At 36.9% G+C, this 27,003-nt stretch overlaps 1 protein-coding gene across 2 annotated transcripts in view; it reads left to right on the top strand.

The window, feature by feature from the left end:
- begain (brain enriched guanylate kinase associated) overlaps nt 1-27,003 on the top strand; it is a 54,172-nt gene that overhangs the window by 13,050 nt on the left and 14,119 nt on the right. For both annotated transcript variants that reach the window (XM_023951355.1, XM_023951356.1), the window contains 2 exons: nt 11,779-11,940; nt 14,263-14,329. In XM_023951355.1, the coding sequence (XP_023807123.1) occupies nt 11,779-11,940; nt 14,263-14,329 (229 nt within the window). The remainder of the gene's footprint in view (nt 1-11,778; nt 11,941-14,262; nt 14,330-27,003) is intronic.

The following is a 27,003-nucleotide window of genomic DNA, read 5'->3' as shown; positions in this document are numbered from 1 at the left end:
TTCTTTTTGCCAAACCCAAAAACATCTATTATAGTTGGTATTTTCAGTCAGCCATGTGTGGGTTTCTTGCATTGCATGTGTACAAAGAAAGAGCATAATCTTTACTATATGGGACAAGGATCGTACAAATAATGTGCACTGTTTCGATTTGCTTTGTTCTTAGTCCTGAAGAAGGCTTACTGACTCCAACTTGAAGGATGCTGCTGCTGCAGGCCATTTGGGCTTTCCAGAAAAGGTTCCTGTTACAATGCATATTTTATGTACATCTTAATCTTTGACAGAATTATTGAGAAGCATAAGAAAAATATGAAGCTGCTGTTTTAGCTTGAAAACTCATGATGGTTGTTGCAAGCTGCAGGAGATGCAAATAAAAAAGGAGTAACTGGACTTAGAAAAAGCAAAATAACCGATCTAACTGTGTTGTGCTTCGTTTCTTTTCCACTCGAATTTCTCAATACATTGCATCTGACGCAAATATGGAGAGCAAATATGGAGAGGAACTGGTTTATTAGGCAAACGGAAAATTACTAGACCTGAAATGTGAACCAATAGTTTTCAAATCCAGAAGTGTCACGTTACACACAAGATTCACAAATATGAAGTAATTAGCAGCATGAAAGGCGGACCAAGTACAGTTATTTAATCCCCTCCTTGTACTTTGCTAAAGCCTGTGATATTGGAGAAGAATAGAGAATACCTTTTAGATGAAATCTCAATGGTAAATATTCTTTCTGTGTGCAACGGGTCCTAATTCAGCAAAGTGTGCTGAACTTTGCTCAAATATTACAAAGAAGAAATCTTATGAATGGATTTTGTGGCATAACAGACCTTCAAAACTGGATTAAACTGCCCTAGAGAACTGATCTCTGCTAATAAGAGATCCTTCAGTGGTTTAATTCATTCTCAGGAAGTTTGGGTCATGTAGGTTGAAGTTTTGGTTGGAAGGACACACAGTGACCTTTCAAATACTATATTTTTCATTGATTCTAATGATCCATCTTGTAGTTTTCATTACTAATGACATTTAGAAACAAATGGGCTTATTGGAGCTCAGTTTGATTCCCATAGGTTAGTTCTGTATTAGGTACAATTGCATAACAATTGTCCCCTAGGGTACATTTACAGAGAGAACAAATAATGCAAGCAAAGACTGTCCAGTTCTACCCCCTCAAGATGTGTTCATTGCAATAACACAGAAAGGGTTCACTGTTATGAAGTATAATTGATACAAGCTCAAAAGATCACATCAAACCCCAAGCAAAAGAGAAACAACTTTAAAAATGCACAGGCTAAATCAGGCTGTTTAAAGCTGCCGTGCTTAAGTTAGATTTGCCATAAACAAAGTTCCTTTATTTGATAGTTTAAAAAGCAAACAGACAATGTAGACCATTTCGTTTGGCTCTTTTTACACCTCGTGGATAATAGGAGGATGACTCATCCAACATGCCTGATTTGATGGAAGTCAAACTTGCCTTTTAGACTGGCTTAGAAAAACACATTCTTGCTCATGTTCATACTAAGTTTTGTTGTGTTCTGTTGTTGTTGCATGATCATGCCCAATTGTTGTTTTTCTTTTCAGGAAAAAAAAACCCTCATCCACTGCTGCCTGGTATAAAAATCCTGCAACTTCTTGGGTATTTAAATAAATCTGAGAAGTTGTTGGGTTACTTCTAAGCACATCAACAGACACAGTTATGGATTTCTTTGGTCAAGCCTTGAAAGACCCACTCTAATCGTCTTTTGATCTATTGCATAAATGTTATCCGTGGTCTTTTATTTACGATGATTCTGTTTTTTAGCCAAAATTTAAAAAAAAAACTGTTGTTTTCTGGAATGAAGTTTCTGCAAAGCAGCAGATGTTCATTAGAAATTCACCTCTAAGTTGTGTATGGGACTGCTGGAAGCAGAGTAAGCCTGCCCCCCTTTCCCATCACCTATAACTGAGAGCCATCTGTTTACAATCTCCTGCCATCTTACAGCCCCTCACATCCCAATTTAACATTACTGGTGCAACAAAAATGGTGACTGATATTGGAGCTATCCAGCCGAACAGTACTGAGTCAGACGTCAGGCGTCAGACGAGGAAAGCGAAGATGTACATGGATCTAGTCGTCTACAAGTGGATGCATCAGAATGGAGCAGAGGAGGGAGCTTGTGTCCTCGATGGTAGCTTCTTCCTTACTGCTACAAGCTTTTTAAACTGCATTTTTTTGGTCTGCTCCTATTTTATAACGATTGGAATAGAAAAAAAACAAAACACTCAGAGATTACATTTTTAAGCTCAATTTTTTCTCTGAGAAAAATGTCTCAGAGATGTCTGAGAAAAATGTCAAACGAACATGTTAATATACCGAAAACAGGATTTTCAGGACTGTGTTGAATGCTTTGGCTTAAAAGATCCGTTCTTGATCCATTTGTCTGGTCAGATACAAGCTGGTAAACAAGAGTCATGATGCATTTTTAAGTATGCAAAGTCACAGTTTTGCTTTTGCTGAAGCGATTATTTGTGAGGTTGAATAAGTTGTTCTTTCCCTAAATCTAGACCACAGAAAGCAACAACCAAATAGGCTAAAACTGACAAAGCCATTAAAGTTATTAAAACAAAAAGCAATATGTGTTTACTTTAGCAGAAGTGTTGTTCATCAGAATTTGCTTTCAAGCTCTGCTTGAACAGCACGCCTTTTTCTGATGCAAGACTCCAGAAACAGAGCAGCCTTCTCCTCAACCAGCAGCTGGAGGAAGAATTCTGTGAATTAAGCCACCTAAGCAATAATGGCGTAATGGGTACAATAACCAACACAGTTTGCTGCCTTAACGTCACACGTTTTTAGCTCTTTGTCAGAGCACAAAAAAGATTCCAGTCATGCATTTTCACAATAAAAGCCAACCTGAAATGTTATAGAGTCTAGCATGCTAAAACTAAAGTTCCACCCCTTCCTTAATATTTAATCGTTTAATTACACAGTGCACATAAAACAACAGTATATGTTGCCAAAATACTTACAAAATGTCATAGTGGCAGATGGTATTTTAACAAGTTTGAGATCAGTCCAAGAGGAATTTTATTTTGCAAAAGAAAAACAGCTGGAGACAAATGTACCTAAAACTGTGTATGTTTCCCTGCTACGTTCTGAAACTTCCTTCAGATCTAGTTTGATGTCTTTTAGTTTTCAGTCATACCAGCAAAGTTTAGCTTGTCTAAGTTGAAATTGTAAGCCTTTTTCATATTTTTATTTTTTTTCTAAAGCTGGTCAGGTCTCCACAGGAGGCCACAGCTGGAGTCACAGCAGGATGTTTTTTTTTTCTTTTTGCATGTTGCACTGAGGTATCTGTGTGTTGGAGCTCTCACTTTTTTTGTATAGATTTTCTGGTAATGATTGTCAAATCTCTCAATACATCAAAACATGTCTGTCTGTAAACCATTTCATGTGGTTTCCTTAACAGGCAGAGCAAAACCTTTTAGCAACTCAAATCACCTTTAACTGTTGGAAAGTGAACTGCAGTCCTGTGTGTATTGCTCCAAAAACAAATTATTTATAATGGGATAGACAGCTCATATGCCTCAACATTACCTTCAGTGGCTTTGCATTTGAATTAAATGTCACTGAAACATTTGTCACATAAAGTACTTCAAATGTTCTCCACCTTACAGTGATGTCATTTTTTTATATTTTGTTTCTTTTTAAATCATTGGCTGGAACTTGATGTCTAAAACCTTATAGTTGGAGTTCTGATGACAGCTTTTCCCAAACTGGTACAATAGCAAAGACAAGCATGTTATCAGAGGATGAGCTATGCTGAAAATAGTTGACTTTTCAACCAATGTTCCCAGAGGTTTTTCAAGAAATCTCTGTCTGTTCGGGTTCCTATAGCATTAACCCTTCAACACCAGAGATTTAGCTCCAGTGTTGACATTCATTCGACTACTAGATTCCATTGTCTACGGTTCAGCAGTACTGCTGATTCTGTCGTAGTGGAAATTGGCTTTGCGCCGTTTCTCACTTTCCTTTACTGTTACATATCAGTGCACTGCCAATATGCAAAGCCACTTTTCCCCTTGTCAGAATCAGCTGATTCGAGTTGATCGCATGAATCGTTGGGCAGTCACCGTACTTTAAATAGCATGTGCTATTTCAGTGTCGCCTGCAATATCTTCTATGTTAAAGACCCACTGTAAGGTTGGGTGTGTGAGGAGCTGTAAGCAAGGAGGAGGGCATGTAAACAGATAGCTCTCATTCATGGGTGATGGGAAGGAGAGCAGGCTTACTCTGTGCCAACAGTTTCGCCCACAATCAGAGACAAATTTCTAATGAACTCCAGCCGCTCTGCAGAAACTATGTCCTAGGAAAAAGACAGTTTTTCTGGATTTAGGCTAAAAATTGCATATTCATAATGAAAAGAAAACATAAAAATAATAAAGAATATAGTCTCAGGAACTTCAAACTAAAAACTATTTGCAAAAAAAACAGGCGCCTATTTATTTTAGTTTATTTAATTTAGCTTTTACTAGAAAGGATGCTTTCTTAAAGATCTTTTTCAGATTGCACAACTAATGTTTGTTAAAAAAAACTTTCATATTTTTGAAGTTTTTAGCTTTTTATATGATTTTATATATAGGATCTGACAATTTTGAAAGGTTAAATATTGGATTATCCACACCTATGGGAAAACTAAACAGTGTAAAAACCAACAAAATCCTCTTTAATCAGGATTTTCTACAAAGATTTTTATAAAATGTATTACATGTTATTTTGATGTTACTAACAATAACAACTACTAAAGTGCAGACTCTTTCAAACCATTTTTAATAGAAAAAACACGAGTGATAATTTTCTAACAACAAACATGTTTATTAAAGTTAAAGAAACTATGTCTGAATATTTTAAAGAGGACTTTAAGCAGGATTTCTGTGCAGACATTTATGCAAAAAAGCAGATGTAGTAACCAAGAGAAGATTGTCCATCAAGGGATGAAAATAGAAAAAGCAAAATAAAGGCACAGAGAAGATGTACAGAGATGTTTGCCCCAGAGATTACATGACATCCACTAGCATCACCTGTCCAAATGGGTACAGATATACTTAAATCAATAAACCAATCCCTTTCCTGTGCTTGTTTACTGACAGATATATAGAAGCCCGGTTAATAGCTCTGTGCATGTAAACATATTGACAGACAAACTGCTGTTTGGGCCTTTCTAGGACTCTGAAATGACCCAGTGTTTTTCAGCCTGTCAGACTGTAACGTAGAGTCATGAGATCATCTCCCGAACAACTAAATTTAGACCAGATTTTTTTTTCTTCCTATGAGCTGACACTTCTCTGTTTACAATGGGTTGTGATGTCTCTGTTTGCTGCTCGCTTAATAGCAGACTTCAGGAGGGGGTGGCACTATGGCTATTAAAGTTTAATGCCCTTATTTGGTGCCTGTGAATGGTGTATGTGGCAGGCAGTAGCTTACCTCTCGCACCTACTGTGGCTCATTACTAGTAAATTGAGCTGCATAAAGGCTCCCTGTTGTAAATGCAAGATGGAGGCTGACTGCCACTGAACATTTCTTGGATTTAACATAAAGGTTTTATTCTGAATTAAACAGCCACTGTATCGGGAGTAGACATGGAGAAGAGTGATGGAGGGTATTCTTTTTTTGTTGTTTTTGAGTCACCACATTGTGTTCTGTATTCTGACAAGAAATATTTAGAAACTATTTTATTTTTTTAGTATGCTGGGTTTTTATCAGTTCTTTGTGACGCTGGGCTCTCAGTCTTCACACTTTTGGCTGTTTTGCCATTGGCTCCCATTGCAGAAAGAACAATGAGCTTTGTCACAAATCTCTCTGAGGACCTGAATTTGTTCCTGCCCATAGATAGTGTTTACTTTAGCAAACAGCACTTGAGGCACGAGGATCTGCTGTTTATCCCCTGAGGGGAGGTGCTATCTTAGAGTTTGAGTACACTACTCCATACTCACTGCAGGGGACTGTGTGTGTGGGTGTGTGTGTGTGTGTGTGCGCGCGCGTGGGTGTGTGTGTGTGTGTGTGTGAGGACAGTTCTATACAGCCACTTTTCCTAAACTCGGAAGCGATTCCCGCTGGCTTTCTTGCTCTCCCTCCCTGGGACTTGCAGATAAGAGGAGAGCTATAGCAGCTGTATTAATTGTGTTTTCAAGAACTGCAAGTAAGGGGCCAATGCTGGGGGGTGATTAAAAACAATATATAGTATGGCATTAAAATGGGGCATGCAACACAGAATTTATTCCAGTTTGCTCCTAAACATCGCCCTTTTACTTTGTAGACACTGAGAAAATAAAAGCACAGCTGGCTCATTGTGATTCAAAGTGGTTTTAAATAAACTAACTTACATTCTGTGACTGTAAATAAAACATGGACAAATAAATTCATAGCATATGAACCTTTATTCAAAAGCCTTAGCTCAAAAATCTGGACACGGTTACTGTAAAAATTTAATTTAGTGGTAAAAAAATTCTAATTTGTATAAAAAAAAAAAAAAGTTAATAAATAACACCACATATCTTTATTGTACTTTTACATTAATGTTCAGACAATAATTATAAATTTAGAAATAAAACAGACAGGTCATTTCTTTAAAAGATCGTATTGTCTTGACAATTCCTGTAAAATGTTTGTCTGTCTTGGAGCTAGTGTTCAGTGTTCAACCTCACGTTTCCATCTAAAGACACAAGATGGTGTTTGGGATGTAGAAACTATGCTGGGTGGTTGCATTAAAAAAATTTAATGCAACTGAGCTTTTTATAGCTGCTACAGTTGGGATTCAATGGGGGCAGCAGGAGTAGCAGCTCAGCATCTTGCCTCCTTAAATGTTTTTGTTGTTTGTTTTTACCCCAATTATTTACCAACCCTTTTAATGTAAAGCGATACCTAATATGTCATATAAAGGATAAGATTGAGCTACACAAGTATCAGAAGCGCTTTTTAAATCAAGTTTGATCACGTTTTGGGCAACACAGTATACAACTACATCTACAATTTAACCCATCTTTAAACAAATAAGATTTTTGACAAATCTGAATTCTTTACAGAGCTGGATTTTTCCAAGCAAAAGACAACTCTAAAGAAAAAATATCTGTAAGTTATTTAAAATCATTTTTAGACCTATTGTTAACAATAAAAGTAATAACTTATTAAATGAAGAAAAAAATCTAATACTGGTTTAGGACTCACTTTGTTCTTAAAGTTTCACAATAAAAAGGGATCAAAATGAGCTGGATAAGAATAGTTTAACCCTTAAATTCTTATTTTAATGTAACAAATACAATGAAGGAATTGTGACAGCCATGGACATCAATTTGTATTGCTGCACTAGTGATAATCTTTAATCACGAGTGATAATCTATCACTGCTCTCATTTAGAGCAGAAATCATCCTTGCCTTGGACTTTTCTCAATTTATGACATATCGCTCACAACTATCAGATTACACAGATGTGTCTGGAAAAAGTATGATGGTCACACTTGAAAAAGCTTTTTCTTGGCTATTTCTGACAGCATGTGACTGCTTATGAAGTTCTTTCTGTGTGGAGGACAAGGCGCAAACTGCTGGACCGCAGAGGAAATGGAAACACGCATTAATCATGACACTGATTTATTGAGGGGTCACTCCTGTGGTCAGCTGGTCAATAACTCTTTATTCCATGGGGTTCTGTAGTTTGTGGTCACTGCGTTCTATTGCATCCAGTAGAAGAGGAAGATGTAAACGATAAGTCAGAAAGATGGCTGTTGGGATAACTAGAGTTGGTGGGGAAAAGAGGATGTTTCAATGTGCTTTACTCTTTAATCTGGTTTAGTGAACACACACATAATTAATTTGCTCCCTCTGCTCCTTCATAGTGACCAGGCAGATCCTTCTGAACGCAAACAGTTACTGTTTCCCTGGCATGTATTGAAATGTGCTGCTTATTTGGTGGAATTTCAAAGCTGTTTTTCTCTGCTCTCTTGCCAGGGTCATCACAGATAGCCAACATCTATCTGCCTCCCCAGGCAAGACTTAAAACTTTGACTATTGGTTCACGGTTAGAGTTCATACACGGCATCAACATTCAGTCGACCAGCAACAGCAGCCGCGGCAGAGGCAGCATCAATACACACATGAGAGGGAAGGCACAGAGAAAAATATGAAAAAGATATATATTGGCAAAACAGCCCTGAAAACCCAGAGAAATGGTTGCAAACATCCAAAAAGAAGGTAAGAAGGTCTCAAAAGTGTCTCAAGTCCAAGTCATCCTCATTGCTGGAGCATCCATTACTCATTTCAACCGCTAGAAATTAATTTTCACTAGATGGTCATGATTATTATAAGCAATTAAAAACGTTGTATCTCTTCTTTTAATTCAAAGCAATCATCTTCAAATCTCCTCATGTGCTGGCTGACATCTGCGTCCCAGTAAACACGGCTCTGCATTTGATCAGCCACAGTCTAAAACATGCGGAGGGCGACAAGAGATTGAATACCCTCAAACAAAAACAAGGGCTGCGTGCAGAGATTTAATTAAACGGGTATTATTTGGTGATAAGACCCCGCAAGTGATTTTCCCACGTACCTGCAGCAACCTCCTGGCTCATACATTTCTCAAAAAAATAAACATTAGCAGCTGAAGACGATGACCTGAAGAAAAATCTGTCTAAATCGCTTTTTTACAATAATAAAAACTAAAGTTGTGTGTATTCTGAACCCTCATGTTTAAACTAGGATTTATTTTGCAAGTCCATCAGTGGTACCACCAATGTGTACGGAGTAGTTATGCTGTGAAGACTGAGTCTAAAAATTTGCCCTATGCTGTGCAGCTGGTGTTGTGCTTTTAAAGAGTTGGGACGTTTCTTATTTGTTAAGTAGAACATCTTTTGGAATGTAGCGATTACACAAGATTTGATCTTTATGTAGTTGTACAATGTGCAGGAAAACTGTAGTTTATTATGTTTATTAAGTCTGACGTGAACATCTGACTGAACAATGACTAAAATACATTGCCACATGATGTTTACTCCGGTCACTGATAACCACTGGCTGAACCACTCCCTGCTTCAGTCGACTGTGACACAGATTCAGCACGAGGCCAGAATTTTTTAAAACGTTTTTCAAGGATTTTTTCTTAATTAGCTTGAAATATATGCGGCTTAACTGGGACAAAAACAGAAAATGGATTATTTGTGTGTTTGCCATAGTTTTTTAAAGGTCTTCTCTGTTTGCTGTAATTTGTAATTTCTTAGATTTTCTTTAAGAATTGTTTTTCTATTTATTTTGTTCACTTCTATTTTATGTTTTTTGTTCTGATTTGTCAACACCTGGTTTCACTTGTCTGATTATAATCCCCTATGTGGGAGAGGAAGAAGATATTAAAGGCAGTCATTCTACTTTTTGCAATTGAACTATGGTTTTTTTATAATTGGGATCAAGCAAACAACTTTTTTTCAAAAGACGTCATGTCAAACTGAAATACATGAAAAAGAAACAATTTTTCTAGAATTTATATTTTATCTGTTGTATGGACAAACTTTTTGTTTGACCCAACTTTGAAAATCAAAATTACTGGAGCATTGGCAGTTCATTTATTAACCACTCGGTGGCTTGTTACACAAAAGAGGCAGCCTTAAAATATTTTAAACAAGCACCCACCTCCCATTTTAAAATTTGAAACCAACTAAGAACCATCAACTATTGCAGTTTCTTAAATTACCATTGAAGACTAGTTGTAAAGAGGAGCAGTTACTCTCATGTAAAGTCCAACACAACAAAATAAGACTATTTAGTTTCGAAAACATTTAATTTAACTGTTGTAGTTTTATCAGAGCCAAGATTTGTGCAACAATAGAGGTGCATTTTGTTGATTGCTGACCAAATAGTCCGAATAAAACTGGCTTTACTCTCTCCTACTATATTTCCCGTTTTTTGAATATTTTTTAGAGTGTGGTAAAGTTGCTTTGTTTAAAAGTGCCGCGACACTTTGAGCTTCATTTTTGCCATGCAGAATACTATTAGTGATGTCACAAATGATCATGACTGATGGAAATGGGGCCTGGCGAATCATCCAGGGTGGTCCCACCTTTAACTAACAGTGGTTGGGATAGGCTCCAGCATCCCAGTGACCCCAAAAAGGATTAAGTAGGCTTGGAAAATGGATGGAGATGGAAATTCCACTCAAATATGAGTGGGTCCTGTTGAATTGACAACTAAGAGATAAAATCCTTAGCTACATGTATTGTTCCAAAAACCTATTTGCCCCGCCTATTTGCCTTTATTGGATCAGTAATATTATGAACAACCAACATAGAGCCAACCATGGCGTTAAAAAAAAACTAGCTTAAAACTGAATAAAAACTTGTCACACTGTTATTAAAAGTGGTTTAGGGTTAAACTGCAGGCTGAATAAAAAGGCTTTTCTTAAGGTATTTGGTTTGTCTGAGCTCACTAAATCTGGCTGTTATCTTTAGTTTCTTCATGTGTGCTGTAGTTTTATGGATGTCCTGCTTGAAAGCATATTAATTCCTTTTTTTTTAGGAATGTCGTTTGCCCTGGTTAGGCACCCCCTCAGTCAAAATGAGCTTTAATAATGTGGAAATTCTTCAGGCCTTCAGTATGTTACAAGGAAAATCTGCTGCCAGAAAATATATATTTTTAAGAAATAAAAAAAAAAATCAAAACTTTGTGTCTATATATTTAGTGTAGACCCTAGAAAGCAGCCAAAAACAAATTATTTACACAATTTTTCCCACAGTCTGTTCTTTTAATTCTTGCTTACATGGCTTTACAAATATATTGCATCTTTTAGTGTTTCCGGATGATGTTTATTATTTACAGAATGAGTTTGGTTAATGAATGATTAGAGCTATTACTAAGAGTTCCACACAAGTATTGAAGGTGCTCCATTCTCTTACCCATTTTTATACTGCAGACTCTGTAAGTCTTTCATTGGCATTGTTTTGCGCTCTTGTAATTAAGGCTTTGCTTGGAGGATGGAGGCTGAACTCTCTGTTCCAGTTGGTTGGCTGTTGCTGTGCCATCAAACCTCTTCTTCAGCCAAGAAGGGCTAAATCCCTCAGAGCGCTCTCTACCTCTGCTCCCAATCCCAAGCCTTTCATTAGCACATCAGTTCCCTCGGTCGGCGCTGTCATGCTGTTTTCATCCTCCACACACAAACGTACATCACACACGTAATGAAATATATCTACCTGTCCGCTATGTTGTTGTTGATAATAAAAGGGTTAGAGCTGTGCCATTCTTCCAGCATCATGCTTCCTCTGGAGCTTTCTTTCTGTCTTTCACCTTCTTCTAATGGTTTCTCGCTCACACTCAGTCACCAGTTTTATGTTTGCAACCCTTTTTCCACAATCTAGCCATGTTCTCTGTCTGGGGTGAAAAACGGTTCCTATTCTTCGAGAGACTCAGCCTCCACATAATTTAATTCACCATTACACCAATGGGAGATCTTTTCTGTGTTCGGCTCCATCACTGTGAATGGGAAATTATTAGTATTCCAGCTCCATCCATCTCCTCCTCCCCACTGGCCTCCTGCTTCCTCCCTGCCTAGGACCTGTCTCTCCAAACTGAATTACACCCAAGCTGCACATCATACCTTCCTCTTCTTCCCATTCTTCTCACACAAGCGCACACTCCGCCTTCTCCGCCAATCTCCTTTCCCGTTTTGTTCATTGTTGTTGAACGCTGACAACACCAAGAGCATGGCTGATGTGAGTTGTGCATTTCCACATTTCTGCTCTCTGAACTCCTCCTCCCTCTGTCTGCTCAGCTCCCTCCACGACCACAAAGACGATATCCGCAAGCGCCTGTCCCACACAACCCAGAAGCTAGAGATGGTGGAAACAGAGTTCGACTCCACTCGCCAGTACCTGGAGACAGAACTCCGCCGGGCTCAAGAGGAGCTGGAGAAATTCACAGAGAAGCTGCGCAGGTAGAACTCAATTTAGAACTCAACATGGCCGTTTGGGACTGGTCTCAACATACTGCAAATTACACATAAAAGCAACAAACCTTTCTGGTTTTCCCACAAATATTTATCTGACCTAAATGTCACAAATAATGGATGTTCCATTAAAATAAAGTCAAACACTTAATTAAAGTACCGTTTCCATTTGTAAACATATTTTAAAGCATTTTAAGCTATGGGAAAGATCACCTCCTCTACCTTTATAACAGACACAGTTCCTGCCTAAAACAGGAGGAATCATTCTGTTCAGAACCTGATTAGAATGAGAACCAGGCAGCAATACTTCCATCACTTCAGTGAAGGCATTCATTCCTGGATTCATAAGGTTTTAAATCTCTACACACTTTGGAGTCTTTTTGCCTCTTTGAGCTCCTACATCCTCAAAGTTTGGCTGCTCGAAGCCAAAAACGAAGCAAACGCTTAAAGGGAATGGAAGGCTTTTACTGTAGCAGCTCCAAAATCCCTAAACAATCTGCTTCAACGTTTTAGTTTGTTTCTTTGCCTACAAACTTAAGCCTTATCTTAAAATTCATCCAATTACTTTTCAAAACCTAATAGAACCTACCAATTTCCTCTGTCTGTATGTCACCTTTTATTGTCTTTTATTTTAAAACAATTTTTAATCCATGGTTATTTTATTGTAGTGACTATTTAAAGCTTTCCCTGTAACTTGTATTGGATCTTATTTTTTAAATTAAGTACTTAAATTAAGTACTGCAAGACACGATTTAACTCATTCCCGGCAATTACTAATTGCAGACGGAATGATTTGACACCAAGTCTTACCTATATCTGAATCAAGCAATAAAAAAAAAATAAGCAAGATTTGCGCCGTTTGAACGTTTCGCACCAAGCCTTCTCCAAACATGTTTTGGTCTATCAAATGCCCAGTGTGCCACTAAAAATGGCAGAAAAAGGGACCATAAATAAAAAATGGTTGTGTCTGAATTCCTTTACTACTCACCACTTAGTGCGCTATGTAGTGCGTTTGCCATTTTGTAGAACTGTCTGCATCTGCAATTCCAAAATCCAGTGCCCTAGAAATTTCCCAGAAGCTTCAAAGCAAACAGGATTGGCGAATACTGACCACAATGCATTGCGTTGAAATGATTTTTTTATGTGAAAAGTTTTATTTTAACTTGTTTTTTTAATAACCAAGCATAATCAGATTCATAAATAGTCTTTGTAAAATATTCCACACTAAATTGTTTTTTAGTAGTTAGCGTGTAGGTATGGAATTGGGACATAGCCCCTGATTGGTTTGTTTTCCTGTCACAGCAAAGATGGCTAACCTGGCATTAAAGGTTATTAGTTGTAAATCCCCAACGTCAAGTATTATAAAGAACGGCATGGTTTTGTTCTATTTTCAGGCATTTTAAATACCCAAAAATGTTGGAGGGAAAAAAAAGGTGAAGAAAAGGAATTATGAGACATCTATGTAAAAAACTGTTAGGTTTATTTCATTCACTGAAATTCTACAAATAGAAAAACATACATAGAAAAATAAAAATAGATTTTTATCATTTGCCCTTTGCTGCTTCAGTTTTGGAATCGCTAAACTGAAGCGAAGAATTTTCAGATCCACCGCCCTGCATCCATCCGCCTGCCTGTCACCCACTGCCGCCATTTAAACTGGCTTGTCATTGTCTTAAAATGAGGAGACTTGTTAGGACGGCTGCAGACAAGGACCCAAAGGACTCTGTCAGACTGAGTCTGATTGAACATCGTCTGTCAAACTGCAAAAAGTGTGATTTGCAAAACCCAGTAATGTGCTGCCTGACACACGGATCAGTGTAAAGGGGGGGAAAAGCGCACAAACTGCTCACTTTTCCTTGGGAATGACTGACTGTTCCCTTTAATGCCTGCAGGTTTTATTACAGTTATTTGCACCCCACTTTTCCAGGGTCTCTAAGTCATTTTTAATCATTCTCCTTCATAAACTTTTTGTTTTATGATTTGTTTCTCCTGTCGCTTGGAGTCTCCATGGGCTATCTGTGAGGTTAATGACGCCATAAATGATGGTTTAGAGATGCTTTCTAAGCTTTAGAGCTAATGAAAATATGTTGCACTACACTGAGAGGTAAAGCCATGAAACAAACAGGCTGTTTTTCTTTACCGCACGCACTGATGTATTCAAAGTTCATGCAAAAAATATACAGTTTAAGTCAAATGTTACAAGCATCTTTATAAATTCTCTATGAGATTTAGTTTGAGAGATATTTTTGTAACGATTCAAAGCTTTTGGTGTTTGTTCTGTAAATCTAAGTCATGTTCATGTCTTTCTAGGATCCAAAGCAGCTATGCAGCTATTCAAAGGATCAACCAGGATTTAGAGGAAAAGATGTGCAGAGCGGTAAGAAACTTTCACGGCAGATTTGACAGCACAAAACAGAACTGAAATCGACAAAACAAGACAGAAAACAACACAACTTACATATAACGACAGCTTGTTCTGTCAAAACTTTGTGCAGAGAAGTATTTTAGGTGCATTCGAGTCACAGCGTAGTAATTTTAACCCTTTGACGCCTGAATTTATTCCAGTTATTGAAAAAAATTGGTTTTTTTTTGCATTCAAATAGATAGATGTGATGGATATTTGCATGAATAGGTGAATGGTGAAGAAATGGTGTTTCTTTAATGTCTCCTGATTTACTTTTTTTTTACATTAGAGATTAAAAATGTCTACCGTAAATAGAGAATGATACAAAAAAATCAGTTTAGTATTTTCTTTGGCATTTTGTTTCTGCTTAATCAAACAGATTTTCTCTATTTTTAAATTTCTGACACTCAGAGGATTAGTCATCCATCTTTTTTCAACCTTATTTTTCTTAATCCAAAAAAAGTGCTTGTTGCTGTGTGACCCCAATGTCAGCCTGTACTGAAGTCTGCATCTGCTTGTACAGACATTAACAAGAAATGCATCTAATTCTGTCTTCAACCACAGAGCCCTCACCAAGACTCTAATAAAAGATGCATGAAGAGGGGCTTAATCTTTTATTTATGTGTTATGATCTGCACTCATTCCTCCCATAAGTTGCTTCCATGTACAATGAGAACCAGCACATTTGGTGCGCCTCACAAATACTAGACCTGTCTGGTATCTGCCTTTACCTACAAGCTTGACTCCGGGTCATTTAGTGGAGAACATGAAGTCCTGCAGTTACCAGTAAACCCTGTCTCATGGTTTGTTGCTAAATTAAATCTGCTCTTCCCTCCCTCAGCCAGACTCGTGTAAAGACGGGAAGAAAAAAAGTTGTTTTCTAGGCAGCAGCTTCATGAGATCTGAACTTTAGTTTTACTCTTCTGCTAAAATCTTTAACCTTTCGCCAGGAAATCCTTCATTTCGAATTTAGGATAAAAGGTGGAAAAAACCCAAGCAATAATTGACACAATTTGCCCATTTTTTTTCTTTGTAGATCTGGGAAAAAGATATTAACAGACGAAGGTTAACTATAGTAAATAAACCTTATTACGTTTATATTAATAACAACATATTTTTTTAAAGAATGGCAGCAAACAAACTCAAAGTAAACACACTGAACTTTCAGTAAAAGTTGTAATTTTTGAAAAAGATCTTTGCAAACATGAAATTATGAAAACCAGCTGGTTTGAATGCATGTTTTTGTTCTCCATCTTTCCAAAAAATGGTAAATAATAAAATACAATCCAAAAAACTATTTTTTGATTGATCTAACTCACAGATTATAATGTGTTTTTGGTCTAGATCGCATGTGTCAAACTCAGGCCCGTGGCCAAATTTGGCCCGCAGTGTAATTATAATTGGCCCGCGAGATCATATCAAATGTGCATTAATGCTAGTGGTGTATACTGTCACATCGGACAAAGTATTTTCACCCTTCTCAAAAATGGCCAGACGAAAGATGGACAACAGGAGCTTTCAAGACAGGCCTACTAAAATACTAGGTTTTACTCAGCTCAGAGCCTGACCCCAGACATTGATGAACTTGCATCTAAGAAAAGATGCCAGGTATGTGGCTTAGACCAATGTGCAGAGTAAATCAGAGTGTAGCAAACTAAGCTTGAAAATATCTGATTCTTATGCACATTTGCACTGCAAGGCACGGTTTGTTAATAGTTGAAATGTTGGATTCTTATCGAATATTGTTTTTGGTTCTTTTGTTCGTTTTTGTTGTTACTTTAAAAAGGAACTTGAAAGGATACAGGGAGAGACATACTTTATTTATTTATTCAAATAAGAAAAGAATACCACTGATGTGTCTTTAATTTCAAATTTAATTTCTCATGTGAAAGTTTCTCACTTTCCGTCATCCCTTTGTTTACACTCTCTCCCGCTAGTTTACAGCTCCTCACAACCCGAACATAACATTACAAGCGCAATAAAAATGGTGAGCAAAGTTAAAGCTATCCAGCACTGCAGTGTTGAGCCAGAAGTCAGCTCAGATGAGGGAAAACGAAGACGAACGTGGATCTAGACGTCTACAAAGCAGATGATTTGGAATTGAGCGAAGTGGGGAGTTTGTGGCTTGTCGTATAACATGCTTTTTCCAACTGCATTTTTCTGTCAGCTCTAGATTTACAATTATTTGATTTGAATAATGAAATACTCAGAAATCCAAGTCTTTATGGATTCATAAATGAAAATGTGACCAGAACATGTTTAAAACTAAAACAAAAATCATGATTTTTATTGCACTGGATATTTAAAGAAATGAGGAACTTTCAAAAAAAAAATTAAAAGCCTTAGATGGAGTTTGAAACTATGAAAAAGAAGCAAATGCAATTGCTTCTGATTCTTAACTACAGCACTTGTAGCATGTGACATAATGATACATTATAATTTAGGAAAAATTGTTAATTTGAGAGCACCGACTGCATGAGACCCCCCCCCCCCAATTTTTGTGGTCTAATAAATGAGAGACCCACTGTAATCGATTTGAGCTCACCTGTTCAGCCGCAGAACTACTCTCATCTCTCTCAGAGCAATTACACAATCAAAGACAGGGCGCACAATCAATGTCCAAAGTAATTGCTCTTAGCTGTCGTGCAACCCTGTTGGAAAACTATTACTCCTAACTGCTGTTCTGGTCACCTCAGCAGCAGCTGTCTCATCACGTCAGGTTGACTTCCTGAGCATTTCCCCCCAATCTGCTTTCAGACGTAAGCCCCTGATTTGAAGAAGAAGATCTGGCTCTGACAGTGTGGTGATGAACCTGAGTGGTAACCTCAATTTTAGAAAGTGTTGTCTGTCAGGCTTTGACGCTAAAAGTCTGCATCTCGCCATTAAAACCAAGAACAGTTATTTTACAAATCGACTGATCATTTTCTTATTTTTTGTTCTCCTGACAAATTACAGTAAAGAAAAATGTTTTATTTACCTTGAAATAGAAGTAAAAACTGAACAAATAATGGATAAATGTTTGCTTGACGATGTGTTGATTTAAGGAAAGGCATTTTTTTTAATCACATTTGCAAAGACCATTCAAAGTAAAACTTTAAAAATAATTAAATATTTAAAGGAAAGCTTTTTCAAATAAAAATGTAAAACAAAAGTGTAAAATATTTAAAATTACAGTACGCTTACAGTAGCAGTACAGATGTAAACTTTTGAGTACAAACAAATCAAATTTAGCTGAGAACAGTTGGGTATTTAACCTGTGTTTTAACAAACCAAGTGTTTCAGCCGATCTAAGGCTTTCTGGAAGTCCGTTCCAGATCTGTGGAGCATAGAAGTTGAATGCAGCTTCTCCATTTTTGGATTGGATTCTAGGAACTGACATAAGACCGGATCCAGATGACACAGAGAGGTCTGGTTGGTACATACCGGGTCAGGAGGTTATCAATTATTTATTAATTATTTTGGTGCCAAACCATAACAGAACTTTAACATCTATCCTCTGGCAGCCTGTGTAAAAACCCCAGAACTAGACTAAACATTGAGTAGATAGACTGAACATTAGGGCTCCATGACGCAGCAGATAAGGTCTGTTATTGTAAACCATAGCTATAAAATCAAAAAGAGGACTTTGACAACATTAGCCAAAGACGAGATGTTCATGCAAAAAGTCTCCAACTATTTATTCATCGACAAAACGCATCTTTTCCTGAATGCCACGCATCCTTGACCGCCAACTTTTATTACAAAACAGCAATAAAAGGAAGAACTGGAGAATGAGGATGAGAAACTAAGGCAGACAACAGGACAGAAAATAAATGTTAGAGGAGGAATAGATCAAGCATGTCTAGTACATGGTAAAAACAATGCTTTGTTTCTAAGGTTAAGTAGCTGCAAATGCTGAAAGAAAAGCCTAAACTTCTTATCAAAAAAACACAGTGGTAAAATGATAAGTTTTTTTTAACCATGTTAAGAAAACACCAAAAATCAAAGATAATAATTATTGAAAAGTACCGGACCAGACTGCGCGGTTCAGGGGAAAGGAGGCATATGTCTCCTCATAACTGTGTTTAGGAAGGAGCTCTCTGTTTATTAGGGCCAAATTTTTCAGCACAGAAAGATTTTGGAACCAAATTTATTTTCTTTTTTTCTTTTTGCAAAGTGATTCATACATTTTATGACATAATAGAAAAGCCATTTTATTTTTCAACAAAAAGCTCTGAGTAAAAGTTATTTTTCAAACGTATAATTCAAATTGTGGCACATATTAAGAAGATTTTTTGTCTTTATTTTTAAATTTAAAGTCATTAGAAAGTCTAAGAAATTTTACTGATATCAAAAAATTAATGAAATCCTATCTATTACCTGCCTTAGCTGTTCAGAGACGCATCAAACTAGGCTTTTCTGCTTGCTGGCATGGAGCAAGGGTTTAGGCTCACATAAACTGGCTAAAATTTGCTGTTCACCTTTTGGCTAAACCCATAAGGGGTTGCCACAGCGAATCAGCTTTCACTGATTCCTACAGGTGGTTTGTCAGAGATTTTTATGCCATATGCCCTTCCTGACACAACCTTGTATTTTATCCAGGCTGGGGAGAGCACAGGGGAAACGAGAATATTAGTATACAATAAAAAAAGGACGGGTTTACAGCTTTAATGTAAAGAAAAACTTTTAATAATTTAGCAGAGTTCTGCCTTCAACGCAGGTGAGCCTCTAACACAACACTAAGACTAACACAATAGGTGCAAAACAGGTCAGTTTTTTAACAAACACAAACACGAAAAAGGGTTTAGCAGTTTAGCATTCAAGCGGCTTCTTTAGGTAGATTCAACTCTGGAGAACCTCTGCCGTGAATCACAGAGCCATTGCTATCGAAGTAAAATCACCTGAAGTAAATAAGCGATTTAAAAAGACTACAGTGCATGTTCAGAAGGCAGCCTTTAATAGGGGTGTTTATCCGGCAATACTCTGTGCTTTTTATTGGTGATTTTTATCCGCTGTAATCCTTATTGCTTTGTCATACAAAAAGAGAATAAAAGCCCACAGTGTCACATCATCATTGACCAATTTTTAATCATTACAGAGCTCACAGACAGCAGTACATTAAAGCCTGGGTGCAGCAACTCTTTCTTCATGGCTAGAGACAGTACAGGACTTTTACTTCTCCCCCTCCCAGTCTTTTTTTTTTTTTTTTTTGGAGACAAGGCCTCATTTGGATTGCTATTTCTTTTGATGTCATGTCATGCAATGACATTTCAAACAGAGTGTGCCCTTGTTGAAGACAGCCCAGGCTGAAAGACAGTGACAGTGACTTGTGACTTCACTGTGTTCAGAGCTGTAATTAACGGTTCTGGGGAGCCTGAAATTAAAAAGAAAGAAAAAGAGAAAGAAAAAATATATATATATATATATATATATATATATATATATATATATATATATATATATATATATATATATATATATATATATATATATATATATATATATATATATATATATATATATATAAGATGTTAACTTTTTTAAAAACACACTTAGATGAAAATCGTTTTTTGGGGTTTTATAACATGTTTTGGGGGCATTTTTCTGAGGATGGAAGACATATATGAAAGATTAAGAAAGACAGCATTTCTTATGTAAATCAGGAGGAGACAATAAAAAGCCTTGCAGTAGTGACATACGTGCTACAGTCGGTGGGCTCCAAGCTCCCTGCTTTGATCCTTTCTGATGCATCCACTTGCAGAAAAGTAGAGCCATGTCTGTCTTCCATGCACAGCTGGATATCTCCAATATTGCTTGCCACTTTTTTACTGTTAGCTTGGGGTTGTGAGGGGCTGTAAGCTGGCAGGAAAGCATGTAAACAAAGTGATGATGGGAAGCCAGGGCAGAGCCAAGAAAACAACACAGTTTTGTTTATTTTTTGCCTAAAAATGGCAAAACCACAATGAAAAGACAACTAGAAACGCTCCGTATAAATCTAGAGATGATTAGAGTGGGACTTTAAAGATGAATGTCTCTAAATACATAATGCTTCAGTTTTGTTGTGTCCAAAAGTATAACATCATGTGTTATGTTGATACATTAAAAAAAACTACCTAGCAGAAAGAAAGCTTCTGCAGTTCCAGCCTAGGACCAGTTGCAGATTGATGCCTTGGTGAATTAAGAGTTCAAATTAATCTTGGAGCTCCTTCTGAGTCAGAGCTGGCGCAAGCAGAAAGACATATTTCCATACAATTGCTATTCATGCAAGCTTTTTATCTGTGGTGCCCAAAATAAATTACACAGACATAAGAATAAATTTAACTTCAAAGACTCTAGCAAAAACACTGGTTCTACAAGCAGTACTTAACACCAAATATGAAAAACACAAACATTTGTAATTGCATCATGTGCACCGTAGCTTAGTATTGTATTATATTCTTGTCCTATTTTTCATACAAATCAATTCTGCTGGACCCTGAGCTTTCTGCTTATGTTAAAGAGCTGTCTGTGGTCCTGAAAAACCTTGGTCATACTCCTAATAAGAGTTGTCAGGAATTAACCAACAGCCACCTTGGCACTGGCAGGTCAATCAAGCCTAAATCAAGCTTACTTAATAATTTCTTTAATGAAAAATGTCATCTTCATTAAGAATGTCAGCGCTAAACATTCATGCTGTAAAATAATTACTGAAGGAGCTGCTTAAAACAGCTTTCTGCCAGTCTTTTACTGTTCCATCATACTTTCTTTGCTAACTTCAAATAAAATCCAAGTCGTCTTTGGAATAAATTAGACAAACTTGATTTAAGGATTTCCAGAGAGCTGTAGTAACATCATTAGGATCTATTTAAAAATATTTCCTACATGATTTCGCAATAACAGACCTGAACGTGCAAAAACACTAAAGGTTTGGATTTTAAAGAGAGCTCACAGCTGCTGATAATGAATCATACAAGAGTCTTTGATTAGCGGCATGTGGATGTAAAAAGGCGTCTCATGTTCCTTTTTGTTTGAGCTTATGTTTACCTCATTTTAGAAACCTGTTGTAGAAATATGCTGCATTTTGACAAAAGAAAAGCTCTAGCCTCTCAGGAAAAAAACTACATGTAAACTTCATTTGATAAAAATTGCTCCTTGGTTCTACAATGAAAAGATCTGTTGTGGTGATCAGAGATTTTCAAAACCCGGGGCAAATGACAGTTACTTGTTTTGCAACCACCAGTTCTCACTTAAAAAGTCCAATGGAAAAAAGAAAAAAAAATAAATAAATAAAATGAAGCCCTTTCAGGTCTGGCATGTTTACCATCATAAAAGATGTTAGATCATTAAAAGCCTTCGTAATAACTGTGTGAGGAGGTCTTTTGTGTTTGTTTCAACGTTTCACTCAGAGCTTTTTTTTTTTTTTGTAGTTACGTAATTTATTTATTTTTTTAGAAAAAAAAAGAAATCTGCTGGCCACTAATTGGTTGCACCAACAACACACATTATAAGCCTTTAATAAAGATGTTGTTACACAGAGAAAACTCAATCAAAAGAACAGACTTTGGCAGTTTTTTTTAAAGAATTTTATAAAAGTGAAAGTAGTTTTATAATCGACATATAGAACTCCAGACTCTAAGGGACTGCACATAGTTGAGTTTAAGACCCACTTGCATTACTGAGTATTTCTTTATTCAGATCATTGTTAATCAGGAGCAGATGCAAAAATGCCATTGGGAAAAGAGTGTAGCAGGGACGTAGATGGCACAAATGGTCGGGACACAAGCTCCCTGCTCCGCCTCATTCCAATGAATGCACTTACAGATAAATAGATCCATGTACGTCTTTGTTTTCCTTGTAAAAGTTAGCATCTGGCTCAACACTGTACAGATGGATGGCTCCAATATTACTCACCATTTTTGTTGCACCGGTAATGATAAAGTGGGATTGTCTGGGACTCTAGATAGCGGGAGAGAGTGTAAACAGATGGGTAATGGGAGATGGGGTTCACAACTCAAATTTCTTATGTACACCTGTTGCTCTACAGAAACAAGATTTTTTGTTGTTATTTTTTTAACTAAAAATGGCATAAACATCACCACTGGGAACCCTTTTACAATAGATCAAAAAATTATTGGAGTGGGACTTTAAGGGAAAATAGGAGTAAAAACAGTTCATCTTATTTCTTAATCAGTTTACTGAGTTTCTCTGAATTTGCAGGCTACATTTCTGCTGGCTCTGAAAGAAAACTGCAATGCAGCACTGATTTACACGGACAATAAGCAGCATCTTACTGCAAACACTGGAGGACTTTAACTTGTCCAGAAAATAAAGTCCACTTCATCGGCTTTTGTAAACACTGTTGCCTTTCTCACAGAGTCTGCCGTTATAGTGCACCCTAGAGGGAAACCTAATGGACTGAAAGCTTAGCCCCCCTGACATGTCAGCTGATGATGTCCAGTGTTGCTTTTCGGCTCCATAACATCCACATCTGAATTAGTGTCTTGAGAAAAATTCAGCAGCACTATTTTCACTTCAGTAACTCAACTAACTTTGCCCAGTTCATGAAAGATTAGAATTATTTCAGTTCTTTTAACAATCAAAATTACATTTTGAATATTGTTCCAAATAAGAAGAAAAATTACATTTTTAAGTTTTATGTAAAATGGAGCCTCAAGTTATCTTAGACCAATTAAGTTATTTTTTTAAATTGGAAGCCTGAAAACAGTCAGATTCTGCTTTAAATGCCAATAAACTCTGGAACTTTATGAACCTGAAACTCCGCTCTTACTTTAAATCTCACAGACTTATAATGCATCTAAGGCCTTTTATAATCCAATCGTTTTTAATTACTCGTCTCTTAACTATGAAGAATTAAGAACAGTTAAAAAAATGAATGGCTTGCTCTTCAAATTATTTGATACTTGCAAATATTTAAAACCTTGTTTTTAGACATTCAACATATTTGACCAGGTTCAAACTTGTGTTAACTTATCTTTGCTCTAGTCTACACCTATTGTCTCACTAAGAGCTAGGATCTAAAAATGAGGACATTGTTATTAAAAACAAGTCCAAACAAATGTTTCCACATACTTATGACAATAGAGAAACTTAATTCAAAGCTAAATAAAACTCAAATTGCACTGGAAATATTGTTTTAATTAATTTGATTTCATTTGATAATAAAATACAAAAAATCCTGACAAGTTAGACTGGCATTCAATATACAATGATTTGGAAACAAAAATGTAGATTTATGTTTTAAGAATAAGTACTTTTAGATCTGATAAGGATTTAATAAGATGGACTAACTAGTAGTAAGATGCTAATCTAATTTTGTTTACTTTTTTTTTAAAAGCAGTCATTTCCTCCTATTACAGTAGTTTTTTGTCACATTGTAATGAATTATAATCAGTTGCTTGTAAACTAAAATAAATAAAAATACAAACCATTTGCTTAGAACTAACAAAAAATTCTTATTATTGGGCTGTATATTCAATTTGGAGTTATTCCATCTAACAGTTAGTTTTTAAGCTTTTTCTTCCCTTTTTGAATGATTGTGTGGAACTCTTTGTTTCTAGATTTTTAAATCTTATTCTAGGATTTCTTAAGTAGAAATGATTTGCTGCATAGCTAGATAATTTTACTTCTTTCCAGCGATTTTCTTTTTGAGATTAGGGTTCTTTTCCTATTTATAGTCTACCTGTTTCTGCTGTGTAATTATTTTTTAAAACATCCTGTCACTTAGCAGAGAGCTAAATCTGCATACATTTGCAATTAAATCTTCTTAAAGCCGTGTTTTGATTTAATTTTTTGCCTATTTTATTTTTATCATGAGAAGAAACCAACTTTTCTTCCCAATGAAAATTATTATAAATGATTATTCTTGCTTATTTTTTTCCCTTTAGGCCTGATTTCCCAACAGTATCAGAACACTTTAGTGCAATCAACTCAGTAAAAGAGGGATGGATCACCTCTTGTACTTCAAGCTGTAAATCAGTTGTGGGAATGCAGTGTGTGCTTTTTTTAGATAGGTTGAAATGAACGATAACCACTTTGCCTTAGAAAAGAATTTTGCCCCTTTCGCGGTGTAAAATTTCTGTGTTTGTCGAGGTAAACAGCTGCTCGTGAAAGTCGACTTTGTCCAGGTCAGAGGTAGTTGTTGGTGTCCTGATTTAATAAGCCTTTAACAAATTTAGAAATGTACTTTTTTCCTGTTCTTTTAGCCCTGAAATAAGAGCATTTTTAAAATGGAGTGTAGTGCTCTGCTATCCTTTGTTAACCACTGTGCTCAGTAATTGCATCTCATGGGACTTCAGATTCATTTGTTGCCCAGTTAAGAGGCAAAATCTCCGACCAGAATAAGTAAAAAGGATGGAAGAAGCTCTTAAAGAAGCTGACATTTTACAGATTGCAACCACATCAACAACCCCTCGTATCATGAATAGCACAGAAAAATAACTTTTGTTTGAGTCAGGATTGAAATGGGAGCTGCAATGTCTTCTGGTTTAGTTGGAAAGTGAACAGCACTTATGAGAAACTCTTCCTCTTCTTCCACAGGGTCACTCACTGTTAGGTTGTCATGATTTGCATATTAATTCTCCTAGATGCATTTCTCTTTAATGTGGGCCATCAACTGATAAGAACATCTTGAGAAGAAAGCATGTGTATCCAACGCAGCGAGGAGATAGAAACAATCAGTGTGTGCAGCTGCGCTTTCTCCGCTGGCCATAGCGCTAATAATTAAAAGTACGCCGCCCCCTAACCCTTAAAAATACACTGGAAGATCATTCTCACAATTTTAAGCCTATTAGGATTATGCAGCGCCTTTTGTAAAGCATGTCACTGTCTCAGATCATTGTATCCAACGTGAGCGCCAGCATTTTTTTGAAGATCGATTAGATTAATAAACCAAAGTCAGCAGCTTTGGTGAGAACTAAAGATCTGTATCTGTTTTCAGCTTCAAAGCCTCGGATTATCTTTTGATATGTGCCAAACAGCTTTCACAGTTGTACACTGCTGTTAGCACCAAGCTGGCAGGCAGTGCATCAATTTAAGTAGAAAATAGATTTGTTATAAGTATTAAAAAGTAAACAGAACTTGCAGTTGCCTTTTTCATATTAACAAGAAAAAGCAGGCACAAGAAAGGTGCCAGTAAATAGTTGTTTTTAAAATATCTTGTATTTTTTATCCATGCACAAAAAGATAGTATACTCTACACTGGCCACTTTATTAGGTATACCTGTCCAACTGGTTGTTAATGCAAAATTCTAATCAGCCAATCACATGGCAGCAGCTCAATGCATTTAGGCATGTAGAAATGGTCAAGACGATCTGCTGCTGTTCAAACAAAGCATCAGAATGGGGATGAAAGTTGTTTGAAGTGACTTTGAACGCAGCATGGTTGTTGGTGCCAGACGGGCTGCACTGAGTATTTCAGAAACTGCTGATCTACTGGGATTTTCACCCACAACCAACTTTAGGATTAACAAAGAATTGTCCAGAAAAAAAAAGAAAATATCCAGTGAGCAGCAGTTCTGTGAGCAGAAAAATGGCCAGACTAGTTCCAGCTGATAGAAAGGCAACAGGAACTCAAAAAAGATCTTGGTTACAACTGAAGTCTGCAGAAGAGCATCTCTGAACGTACAACACGTCCAACTTTGTGGCAAATGGACTACAGCAGCAGAAGACCTTTCAGCTAGGAACAGGAAGCTGAAGCTACAATTCACACCGGCTCATCAGAACTGGACAATAGAAGATTGGAAAACCGTTGTCTGGTCGTTTCCCCACTTCAGGACAAAGCCTGGTCTCTACATTCTATCATTTTAGCACTTTTTTAATTTATTTATTCATTTATTTATTGATGTGTGTGTGTCTGTGGGTGTGTGTGTGTGTGTGTGGTTTTTTTTTTTTTTTTGGGGGGGGGGGGGCGTTGTCGCACGGTTTGTCTTGTCATCTTGTTTTTAAATTTTATTGTATTTTATGCACAGCACTTTGAGTGACATATGTTGTTGAAAAAGTGCTATATAAATAAAGGTTGATTTGATTTGATTTGATGAGTCTCCATTTCTGCTGCCACATTCAGATGGTAGGGTCCGAATTTGGTCTCAACAACATGAAAGCATGGATCCATCCTGCCTTGTTTCAACAGTTCAGGCTGGTGGTGGTGGTGTAATGGTGCGCAGGATATTTTCTTGCCAATCTTTGGGCCCCTTAGTACCAATTGAGCATGGTTACAACACCACAGCTTACCTGAGAATTGTCCATCCCGTTATGACCACAGTGTACCATCTTCTGATGGCTACTTCGAGCAGGATAGGGCGCCATGTCATAAAGCTGGAATCATCTCAAGATATTTTTGAACATGACAATGAGTTCACAGGACTCAAATGGCCTCCACAGTCACCAGATCTCAACCCGATAGAGCACCCTTGGGATGTAGTGGAAAAGGAGATTGGCATTATGGATGTGCAGCTGACAGATCTGCAGCAACTGTGTGATGCTGTCATGACTATAATGACTAAAGTCTCTGATGAATGTTTTCAGTACCTTGTTATATTTATTCCACAAAGGATTAAGGCAAAAGGGTGTCCAACCCAGTACTAGCAAGGTGTTCCTAATAAAGTGGCCGGAGAGTGTCATTTCCCCTTGGGGGACTATTAATGTCTTTTGCAAAAGCGTTAGAAAAAAAA

Source organism: Oryzias latipes, chromosome 22 (genome assembly GCF_002234675.1).
Source record: "Oryzias latipes chromosome 22, ASM223467v1".
Classification (NCBI taxonomy): Eukaryota; Metazoa; Chordata; class Actinopteri; order Beloniformes; family Adrianichthyidae; genus Oryzias; species Oryzias latipes.
This window is presented reverse-complemented; position numbering and strand designations above follow the sequence as displayed.